At 45.7% G+C, this 11,570-nt stretch overlaps 1 protein-coding gene across 2 annotated transcripts in view; it reads left to right on the forward strand.

The window, feature by feature from the left end:
* Window positions 1-9,538, forward strand: part of Cnn3 (calponin 3) — a 31,151-nt gene extending 21,613 nt beyond the window's left edge. Inside the window, exons 1-7 of one of the 2 annotated variants that reach the window (XM_087631685.1) lie at window positions 1,229-1,333; window positions 1,475-1,596; window positions 1,775-1,841; window positions 3,496-3,633; window positions 3,984-4,100; window positions 6,342-6,488; window positions 8,443-9,538. In XM_087631685.1, the coding sequence (XP_087487811.1) occupies window positions 1,541-1,596; window positions 1,775-1,841; window positions 3,496-3,633; window positions 3,984-4,100; window positions 6,342-6,488; window positions 8,443-8,787 (870 nt within the window). In that variant the 5' untranslated portion in view covers window positions 1,229-1,333; window positions 1,475-1,540 and the 3' untranslated portion in view covers window positions 8,788-9,538. 2 annotated transcript variants of the gene reach the window in all.
* The last annotated feature ends 2,032 nt before the right edge of the window (window positions 9,539-11,570 follow it).

Genomic DNA, 11,570 nt, shown 5'->3' on the forward strand with positions numbered 1-11,570 from the left:
CCCATTTCTGTTTAAGATTCAGTGCTGACCTTCATTGTTAGACATAACCTAGCCATCTTCTCCCTTGTCCCCTGGCCCTGCTGACACACGGTTCTCTCTTAGAAAGGACACACATTCAGCCTCAAGTCCTACATAGTTGTGCGTGTCTCCTGCCTGGCTAGTTAGACCTGAACTCCAAGGACCTCCTCCTGAGCCATGTAGTGGTGTGCACTGCTCAGTAATTAAGCCTAATTGTGTTTTATGGCCAGCAAACACCCGTACTGTTCATTTCCATTTTTGACAGCGTAGTAATTGATGCCCAAGCTCCTGTCTAGCCCCTGGGCTCTGCCTAAGTGTGTTTGCTTGGCATTTTCACCTGTGCTGAATGAAGAGACAGGAGTATATGATCTTGCCTTGTTTCCAGCTGCTTCCACTGCCACCGCCGCTTCCCCTCCCCCACCCACCCTCCTTTTTTGAGACAGTGTCTGCTGTGTAGCTCCTGCTGTTCTGGAACTCACTCTGTAGCCCAGACTGGCCTTGGTCTCCAAGACCCATCTCCTCCGCCTCCCGAGAGGATTAGAGGTGTGCTGCGAGCTGTTTTAAAACTTTTCACTTTTTAAAAAAAGTTTAGAGTAGCTGGGCAGGGGTAGCTCAGGCCTTTAATCCCAGCACTCCCGAGATAGAGGTAAGCGGATCTCTATGAGTTCAAGGCCAGCCTGGTCCACAGAGTGAATTCCAGGAAAGCCAGGGATACACAAAGAAACCGTGTCTCAAGAGAGGAAACTGAAGTATAGGGCGCCGCTCCCTTGATAGACTCTGACCGGTACTGTCTTCTGGTCCTCTGCACAGACATGCATACAAGCACAACACCCGTAGGCATAAAGAAAGAAATCTCCAAAAAAAAAGAGAGAAAAAAAAAGGCTTAGGTTTATGGTCTTGTTGTGAAATTCAATGGCAGTGGTTTTGAAGTCCTGAGCACTGTTTTTAAAATGTGTGCTGATGTGCCTGCACACGCACGTGCAGTGTAACATGTAATACAAGGCAGATCCCAGAACTTCGGGGAACTCCTGGAATGGTATGTTCTAGATAGCTGAGATACTGTGTTAAGTAGCCCCATGTGTCGGAATCTCCCCATCCTTCTTTGGAATGTGGTGATTCATGACTCAGTCTTTAAAAGTTAAAGGTCCAGCTGATGGCTGGCGTATTGCAACTAAATCCTGTCCGTTGCGTCATGCACGACTGGGGCTTCATCTTGTATTGTTCTCTCCTTGGTCCGGCTTCTCTCTTCATGCTCCTTACCTGACACTGCCTTCACCCACGGTCTGTGCATGGTTCCTGCAGCTGCAACAGCTGGGTAAGGTCGCCAGCAAGCGCTCCTGCATGGGGGAAGCTACCTGTCACAGCTGGGGCTTAGAAGTGGAAGACTTGGTGAGCCAGTGGTGGGCGTCCCCGAGAGTTACTGAGTCCCTCTGAAGTTCCGGAACTTGTATTTCAGATCGCATCCAAGTATGACCAGCAGGCCGAGGAGGATCTGCGCAACTGGATAGAAGAGGTGACAGGCATGGGCATTGGGACCAACTTCCAGCTGGGCCTGAAGGACGGCATCATCCTCTGCGAGTGAGTGGCCGAGCGGCCTCCCCCTCCCCCTCCCACCCGGCCTCTCCCTTCATTCTGGTCCCTGATACTCTACCACTGTGTGATGCCCTCCCTTCCTGACAGCCGGGGCCGGAGAATCAGCTTAATATTCTGGCCCTTGCTTTTGGTCCATAAAATGTCATTGTAATTCTGTTTTTAGACTCATAAACAAGCTACAGCCAGGCTCTGTGAAGAAAGTCAACGAGTCCTCACTAAACTGGCCGCAGGTAATTGTCAAACAGGCAACCTCCTGTCCACCCTTTCCCTCCCTCCCCCCCTCTCTGTTCTCTCCACTACTTTCCCTCTCTTGTTCCCCTTCCCTTTCTCCCTCCCCTCCCAGTTTTCCCTCCCTCTCTTTTCTCCGTTCCTTCTGTTGTTTGAGGTAAGAGTTTCATGTTGTAGCCCAGGCTGGCCTCACATTCATTAAACACTCCATGATGGCCAGACAGAACGTGGACCATTCCTGCCTCTGCCTCTCTAGGCCTAGTCTTACAGACTGCACTGTATGTTATTAACTCTGTGTGGCACTACTCCAGTTGGTTTCTTTTTATTTGGTTAAAAAAAAAAAGTCAAAACTTTTGTTTGCAGTGTGTGTGTGTGTGTGTGTACAGAAAGTTGTGCACATGGCTAGATTTGTTTTTGCCATTGTTGCTGATTGAACCGGCCCTGTTAATATCTAGTTTTAGATGATTTTACATTTAGTCTACTTTGAAGGGTTTGATAAACTTACACAACACCCATGGACCACAAGGCTAAAGTGGGGAGGGCAAGGTGTTAATTCACTGACTCGGTTCATGGTGGAATAGTGTAGCACAGCTTCTTTTCATGAGTCTGAAGTAACATCAACATGACTAGTGATTGGTCTTAACTGTGTTCGGGAGATGGGGACCGTTCATCAACCAGCTAACTCTGAAACTGAAAACGTACAGTAAGCCGTTAATGTATGTGTGTAAGTTTTGGCAAGAGAAGTCCAGGCCTCGAGAGCACTGGTGTAGAGTTCTTAAATTCATGCAAGGATAATGGGCCCAGGGAGTAAATGTACAAAGAGCTTGCCACCCATGCCTGAGGACTGGAGTTCAGAACCCTGTAAAAGCTGGGTGGACCATAATCCCAGTTGTCTGGGAGTTAGACACAGGGAATTGCTAGGACAAGCTGGCTAGCTAGACTGGCTAAGCTAACTAGGTGAGTCCTGGGTGTATCAGAGACTCTCCCTGCCTCCGCAGAGGATGATGGATGGAAATACCAAATGTCAACCTTTTTTTTTTTTTTTTTTTTTTTTTTTTTTTTTTTTGGGTTCTTTTTTTCGGAGCTGGGGACCGAACCCAGGGCCTTGCGCTTCCTAGGTAAGCGCTCTACCACTGAGCTAAATCCCCAGCCCCCCAAATGTCAACCTTTAGCTTGGACATGTGTACACGCACACATGCATGCATGCTCATGCACCTACAACTAAATACATGCACCACCACACATAAATGCATATTACACACACATATACACATGGCCAGTTCTGCCCTGTGGTCCCAGTTTGCAGAGTGCATACATGAAGTCCTGGGTTAGATCCCCAGCACAGCACTCATAGGGAGGGTAGTACTCACCTGTAATTATAGCACCAGGTCTGCAGACTGAGTCTTGGCAAAGAGGATCAGAAATCCAAGGCCCTTGTTGGCTCTACGACCAGTTTTATATAGGTTTGAGCTTCATGAGAACAGCAAAAAAGAACCAACTTTAAAAGACCGTTCTATTGGCCCTTTTCAAGTTGCACACTTACTGTGTATCAGATAGAGTCCTCACTCTGTCTGGTGTCTTGTCACCAGTCACCCAGACTGAAGAATCTCAGCATGTCCATATTTAATTTCAAACCTTATGTGACTCTGTTTACAGTTGGAGAACATCGGCAACTTTATTAAAGCCATCCAGGCTTACGGTATGAAGCCCCATGACATATTTGAGGCAAACGACCTTTTTGAGAATGGCAACATGACCCAGGTTCAGACTACGCTGGTGGCTCTAGCAGGTCTGGTAGGTAACCTCTCTTCATTAAAGGAACTTTCCTGCACATGGTGATGAATAATGACACCACTGTTCTCCCAGGGATGCAGGGACCGGGTGGGGAGGGGCCTCCTGTGTCCTCCGTAATTGCTAACTTTGTGAAGAGGCTGCTGACATCAGCTTGGGCTAGATAGGTTAATTAGAGCCCTCACCTTTCAGAGGGTACAGTGTTATCATTGAAGAGGCCTGAGTGTGTTTTCTACCTCTGGTATGCCATGAGCTCACCACCGAGAAGCCTGTCTGTGGGCATTAGTTCTTCACTGTTTTCTCTTCAGAGAAATCTCTGCTCCAGCTCAGGTGGTGAATGTGTTTCTGTCTAGGCGAAAACAAAAGGATTCCATACAACCATTGACATCGGCGTTAAGTACGCAGAAAAACAGACACGACGCTTCGATGAAGGCAAGCTAAAGGCTGGCCAAAGTGTAATCGGTTTACAGGTAAGTGGTGTGGTGTCCTTTCTTAATGCATCTGCAGAGTGTCATGATTTACTGTCACACAAAATGCTATGCCTCTCATTAGTAAAATATGCATGGACATTCCATAATTTAGATAGCTTGATATATACATGGAATTCATAGTTTTTGCCTGTATAAGGCTCATAGGGCACACGGCATGGTGCACTTGTAATCCCACACTTAGCAAGCTAAGGTAGAAGGACTGCTCTGAGTTTGAAGCCATCCTGGGCTACATGTGAGTTCAAGGCCAGCCTGGTCTACAGAATGACCTTGTCTCAACAGATGAAAATTAAATAATAGAAAATGATGATGTTTTAAAAAATCTTCAGTTATGTCACCCAGCTTGACTGTTGTTTCTTTAGGAAATTAAGTTTATAAATTTATAAATGCTTAGGTGTTACTGACCAAGGGAAGCAATGTATAAAAGGCCAGCATGCTGAAGTCATTATGTGCTGGCGCTGTGTGGTGCTGTGTCAGCCTTGCTGACTTGGAAAGCACTTGGTTAAGGTGACTTTTACAGTCTCCCTGGAGAGCACACCAAAACACAGCTAGGCTGTGTCAGTGCTCAGGACCTCCTTGGTGGTGTCACGGACCTCTTGACTGGGTCTCTGTCAGGTGGCTTTAATTTTAAAAAGTACACATTGTATAAATGGTGGGAAATTGGAAAGAGTCCGAATACTGATCAGTTAGTAAGTTAGAACTCCCAGCGAGTTGGAGCATGCAGCCTAAACAGTGTTTAAACTGGTGTTTGAAAAGATAGGTTAAGAGACAGTTATAAAATACTGTTAACTTTTAGGGGTTGGGGATTTGGCTCAGTGGTAGAGCGCTTGCCTAGCAAGCGCAAGGCCCTGGGTTCGATCCCCAGCTCTGAAAAAAAAAAAAAGAATAGAAAAAAATAAAATACTGTTAACTTTTAAAGAGGCGTGTGTGTCTTTTTGTAAAATGTGGGTTTCTATGTGAGCGTATGGCTCTGGACATACACAGGGACACATACACACTAAAACCCCAGGGTATTCAAAGATGTCTGTTGCACTCTCTAGTTGTAGTTGTTATACAAAGGTTAATGTTGCAGTGACATTTTCCCCCCATCTCCTTTTTTTTGGGGGGGGATGTGTTATGAATTGTGTGAATCTTTTCTATTGTATGGGTTTTGATTTTAGTAATGAAAATTTTCTAAGTGTTCCCTGAGCCTGGTGATGTACACCTACCTGTGACCCCAGTTTTTGGAAAGTGGAGGACCAGAAGTTTAAGATTATCCTTGACTACCTAGGGAGTGCAAGGCCAGCCTGCGTTTATGAGAGATTGTCTCAAAAACTATTTTTAAGGAGAAAACCATCTCTGGTGGAGAAACCCACAGGCTGCTGCAAGTGCTTCAGGGACCTGTAGTTCTTAGCAGGGAGAGACGTTAATTATTCCTTGGAACCCTGTTCCTTTCATTTCACTTCATGCTCCTCTTACTGCCTTGATCTGGTTCTGGCCGGAGAGTTGAGAAAATAAATGTATTTTTCCCCATGAAAATGTTGATGGTGCCTGGCATTTGCTTTTCTGCTTTAACTCTGAGCATGCAGTTGAAGATAGCTGTGGGTTCGGCCCAGTGCAAAGTTGTAAACACCAAACAGTACAAGATTTCTTTTTGTAAATTGCTGCTTAATCCCTCCCCGCCCCTCACCCCCATGCAGTTCTGGAGGGTGAACTTTGCAGCCAACAGGAACAAGGTTGGGGGGCAGCAGTAGTTGGGTGTAGTTGGAAGCCTTGTTGTCTGGTCTCCTCCACTAGCTGTGGTTTCTCTGAAGAGGATACGCTTTATTTAATCTGGTACCCGTTACAGAGAAAAGAGCATCAGGGAAGTCTATATCTCCTTCAGCAAGTTTACACGCGCTAACTGTGCTATGGGTTTCTTATATTTAAGAGAGCTTGGAATTTTTCTTCTAAGGTTAGCTTTCACACAGTTTCTTTTCCAGAGCACAGAAGGGAGGGGAGTTCATGCCTAGTTGCCTAAGCAAATTCCTCAGCTCAGGAATTTATAAGTCCCTGGCTTTCCTTAACTTTTTCCTTTTTTTTTCTTTTGTGGTGCTTGGGCGTTGAAGGGAGATCTTTGTGTACAGGAGAGACTCCGAGCTTCATCCTGCTCTGCTCTCCCTCTCCTTAGAAATACAGAGCAGTCTCTTGTGCGGATGTTGTTACTGACCTCTGATAATTAATGCTGATCTTTTAACTTAAAAGATGGGGACCAACAAATGTGCCAGCCAGGCGGGTATGACAGCCTATGGGACTCGGAGGCATCTTTATGATCCCAAAATGCAGACTGACAAACCCTTTGACCAGACCACCATCAGCCTGCAGATGGGCACCAACAAAGGAGCCAGCCAGGTAAGCCGTGCCTTCTCAGTGCTTGACAAAGAGGGCACAGAGGGTGCCCCATGTTAGCGCCGACCCTGTAGCTACACTCACAAGTGGGACTTTTCCCGTAGTACTTTTAGTCTTCAGGAAAGTGGATTTTGCTGAGAGCGAAAGAATCAAAGGACTCTTTCTCCGGCCTGCAAAGTGTAGCGTGACTAATGGTTTTGGTTGGCAGTAAGAACAGCTGGCCTTTCTGCCTAACAGAAGGAAAAATCGGTGTTTATATATGTTCCTACTCCAAAGGCCGAGGAAAGGGTAGTTGGTTCTCCCCTGCCCCATTTTGGTTTTGGTTTTAATGGGGCCCATTTAAATGGGTGTAGAAGATTATTTGGCATTTCTGGTAAGAGCTGTTTAGTCAGAATTCTTAGGAAATATTAGAGTAACAGAAATGAATTTGTATGAAATGCTAGTTAAATAATTTTTAAGATAATGGGGAGGAAAGGGTGGTTTATTCTGCTTACATTTCCATGCCGTAGTTCATCCTCCAGGGCAGCCAGAGCAGGAACCTGGGTCAGGAGCTGAAGCAGAGACCACAGAGGAGTGTCACCCACCTACTCAGCCACCTTTCTTAGACAGCTAGGCCTACCTGCCCTGGGGCCTCCAGCATCCATTAGCAATCAAGAAAATGCCCCACAGACACGCACACAGGCCAATCTGAAAAAGCTCATTCCTTCACTGAGCTTACAGTTCCCATGTGTGTCTACCCGAGAGCCAAGATTAGTGGTCACAGGTTTTAAGTAGATGAGGGTGTGGACGAGATGACCCGGGGTAAAGGCGGTTATCTGGTGATGTGAGTTTGACCCCTAGAAGCCTTGAATATGGAAGGAAAGCGCCAGCTCCACAGAGATATTGCCATTTGTACCTGGACCCATGTCTGTCTAGTGCCTTCTCCACCACCCCAAACACACACACAAATAGTAAAACCAGTGAGATACCAATAACTATTTCAAAGCAGCAGGATTTTATATCTACAAATAGTGGGGCTGAGTTTTGGTAAGCCTTCCTGTTTTCACGGTGGCATCTGTCACTCTCTGTGTGGAGCGCCTGTCACCTGCAGTTGATTCTCTTAGCTGTCACTCATGCTTGCCTTTCACTCACTTACATCTAAAGTGTGTGCTTGACATCAGTGGACACTGAGGCGTGAGCTACGCACTGTGAAAGGAAGAAAGGAAACGTCTGAGGCGAGGGCTCTTTGTGACGGCCATTTGAGAAGACTCAGTCCCTGAGATCTGCTCAGCATGATTCTTGTTAAAGACATGAATGCTTTCTTAAAATTGGAGACCTGGGTGGTCGTCAATAGACCATGTTCATGTGTAACTTTTAGATATGCAGATATGGGGCTTTTCCAGCAATGTATGAAAAAAAAAAGTAGAGTTTTATGTGTATAGCTCTTTTGCCTGCTTGTATGTATGTGAACCATGTATATGCCTGGTTACCCTTGGAAGTCAGGAATGGCCTGGGATGCCCTGAACCTGAGTTACACAGTGTAGGTGCTGGGAACTGGCCCTGGGTCCTCTGCAGACAGACAAGTGCTCTTAGCCACAGAGCTGTCACTTCCAGCCCTGGGCTTGGTTTCACTTTGTATCTGTCCTTCACTTAGTAGAATGTTGTAGTGCTTCTAAATTACACATAGGAAGTTAAAGTCAAGGTAAGTTAATTTGCTTGATACCATATAGTGATCTTCAGCGGACAGAGATTTGAAGGAAGGCCAGGCTCCGCTCAACAGCGCAGGAGTCAGGGAATCCCATCATAAAAATAAATGACTGGTGTAAGAATATTTTGGTAAGTTAGGGCCACATCAGACCAACTGAGAGTTGCTGTGTTAATGCATTCTGTGTGAGTTTGATAATTTAGACAGTAGTAAGAAGTATAGATCTTCGCTGATCTCTTACCTTGTATACTAACTGTTATGATCTAATATCAGGCTGGCATGTCGGCACCGGGTACCAGAAGAGACATCTATGACCAGAAGCTAACATTACAGCCGGTGGACAACTCGACCATTTCTCTACAGATGGGCACCAACAAAGTTGCTTCCCAGAAAGGAATGAGCGTGTATGGGCTTGGGCGGCAAGTGTATGACCCCAAGTACTGTGCCGCACCCACAGAACCTGTCATTCACAACGGAAGCCAGGGCACGGGAACAAATGGGTCAGAAATCAGTGATAGCGATTACCAGGCAGAATACCCCGATGAGTATCATGGCGAGTACCCAGATGAGTACCCTCGAGAGTACCAGTATGGTGACGACCAGGGCATCGATTACTAGAGTCACACACAGGAGTGCAGTATTTAGTCCATTGTTTATCCAGTGAGACCCAAGCTAGCCTTGAGTAATTCTTATCTCGTCTTCCTAAACACTATTACGCTTACTGTACCTTTAAAGAATGCCTTACGTACATTCCTTTCTCCCTTTCCTGCCTCCTCCCTAAATTGCCTTCTAGTGCTGTAGCGAGGGAAGCCTACAGCCTAACCAGTAACTCGCGTTGGAAGAAGTGAGAAGGAACGCTGTGCGAGGGCAGCCAGCTCTTTCGTTGAAGATCTATGCATTTTTTTACACTTACACGTAAACTGGTATTTTCAAACAATAGGAAACTATTTTTTTCTTTTTTACAGTTTAGTATGTATCTGGCTTGTACACGGAAGACTAAGAAGTTGATTTGCTAAGTGTGGTCTTTGCCAAGTAATCTAACATGCAGCTTTAGAACCTGACACGTGGATGCTTCTGCACAGTGTTGTCTGCTAAGTTTTAAATAAAGTCGTGATCAGTGTGATTCGTGATTACATGTGTACTCATTCTTTCCCGAAGCTGACAAGGTCTCTCCCGAGTGGCGCTCTAAAGGCGCGTCTACAGAAATGGCCGCAGACATGTAGGTGTGGGTGGCGTGCCTGCAGACTTCATTTGTGCCAATGTATTACTGTAGAGTCGCTGTTCCCTTCAACTGTATTTATTGCTGCATTTCTCAGCATAAACTTATCCCATTGTATTTTTTATAAATAAATATTTTTTTTGAACATTATATGAACCACGGGCTGGTTATTTTCTGGTTCTCTACGTAGGCAGAATAAGGTCAGAAACCAGATGCCTTGTTCCGTGGGCACTAAGAGAAGGCTATTCTGATGTTAATTAATCTGTACCACGTGGCACTCAGTGGAGACTGAGTCTAAGCTGGGGGTGACAACTTAACACCAGTGATCCCAGCACTAGGGAGGCTGAAGCAGGAAGATTTCTGTGAGTTTGAGGTCAGCGTGGGCTGCAGAGACCCTGTTTTAAAGCTACAAAAACAAAACAGTGACAACCAAAAGAAGAAAAGGACCCATTGCATATTGCAACCAGGAATTAGGTGCTCCTTGATTTATTATGACTTGGCTGCCCTAGGCTTATCTGAAATTCAATTTGGAATTCTCTTAAAAGAAAGAGAATTGGGGTTGGGGATTTAGCTCAGTGGTAGAACGCTTGCCTAGGAAGCGCAAGGCCCTGGGTTCGGTCCCCAGCTCCGAAAAAAAGAACCAAAAAAAAAAAAAAAAAAAAAAGAAAGAGAATTACATATTAATATGCTCTGAGTGTGTTGTAAATTGATCCTGAAGCCCGGCGTGGGATGTGCTGTTTGATCAGCTGGGGGGGAGTCGAATCCATCAGCCTTGACTTAGTGTGGGAAAAGGACAGTGCGGCCACCGAGGGAAGCTGCTTGGTCACCCCTCTGACCTTGTCTCAGTGATTTCTTCCGATAGGGCTGACTGGTGGCCTTGGGTGATTTTTGTCTGGATGTTGAACCCTCAGAAATGTTGGACTCTTCGCTCTTCCTGGGATGGCTGGCTTTGATGCTTCAGGGAGTGCCCTGTGAGTCACTGTAGGAGACTTAGGAGCTAAATGAATTCTGTGGTGCTATTAAAGAAGAAATTTGCATCTAAAGTGGTCCTGAGCTGTCAGGCTGCTTCTTGTCAAGTTGCAGAGGTGGCTAGGAAAGGGAAAGGAGGGAGCCTTGTCTTACATCAGGCACTGGCCTGCCAAGTTGGTCAGATTGCGCCTCCTATTAGGATGGGAGCTCCACACAGCATCTGGGCCAGCGAGGTGCCTGCCCTCATTCGTGTTCAATCTTTTGATTTGTTTAAGGCTTTAAAAAGGAAAAGCTCTTCTGTTTGGGTGTGTTTAAAAAATCATTAAAAACTATGAGACAAGTCTCAGTTTGGTCAAGGGTTGAGCAACACTGTTCTGGTTGCTGACTTGTGAAACTCCCGCCTGCTTGCAGCCCTGAGTCTCTTGTTCCACACAGCCTGTCCTGTGTGTGCCTGCTCCATACCTTCCCTTCCTCACTAAGCTGTAACTCCAGTGCTGATAGCCTCTTAGCAGGTGTCCAGGCTAGGAGAAATAAGAGACTCCTGCCCTGCGTAAGAGCCAAAGATTAGTTCCATTTCTGCTAATGAAATCTTCCTTTTAAAAGAGTAAAACTGGGGGTTGGGGATTTGGCTCAGTGGCAGAGCGCTTGCCTAGGAAGTGCAAGGCCCTGGGTTCGGTCCCCAGCTCCGAAAAAAAAGAACCAAAAAAAAAAAGAGTAAAACTGGAAGAAGAAAAAAGTAAAACGGATTAATGACCTCACAAACTTGTGTGTGTGTGTGTGTGTGTGTGTGTGTGTGTGTGTAAGAGAGAGAAAGAGAGAGAGAGAGAATATGAATACACATGTGGAGTCTAAGAACTTGTAGCAATTGGTTCTCTCTTTACCATTGGGTCTAGGGGTATTCAGTTCCTCGGATTGGCAAAAGGTACCTTATCTAGTGACCCAACCTACCTACCTTCCTTCCTTCCTTCCTTCCTTCCTTCCTTCCTTCCTTATCTATCTATCTATCTATATCTATCTATCTATCTATCTATCTATCTATCTATCTATCTATCTATCTACTTGGTCTCTATGTAGCATTTAGGCTAGCCTTTAACTCCTGAGTATGTAGCTCAGGCTAGTCTTATACTGGTGGTCTTTGTGCTTCAGCCTTCTCAAGTTTTGAGTTATAGATGTGTGTATAGATGTGTGTCCCTGTGTGCACAGCCATATCATG

The sequence above is a fragment of the Rattus norvegicus genome, chromosome 2 (genome assembly GCF_021556685.1).
Source record: "Rattus norvegicus strain SHRSP/BbbUtx chromosome 2, alternate assembly SHRSP_T2T, whole genome shotgun sequence".
Taxonomy (NCBI): domain Eukaryota; kingdom Metazoa; phylum Chordata; class Mammalia; order Rodentia; family Muridae; genus Rattus; species Rattus norvegicus.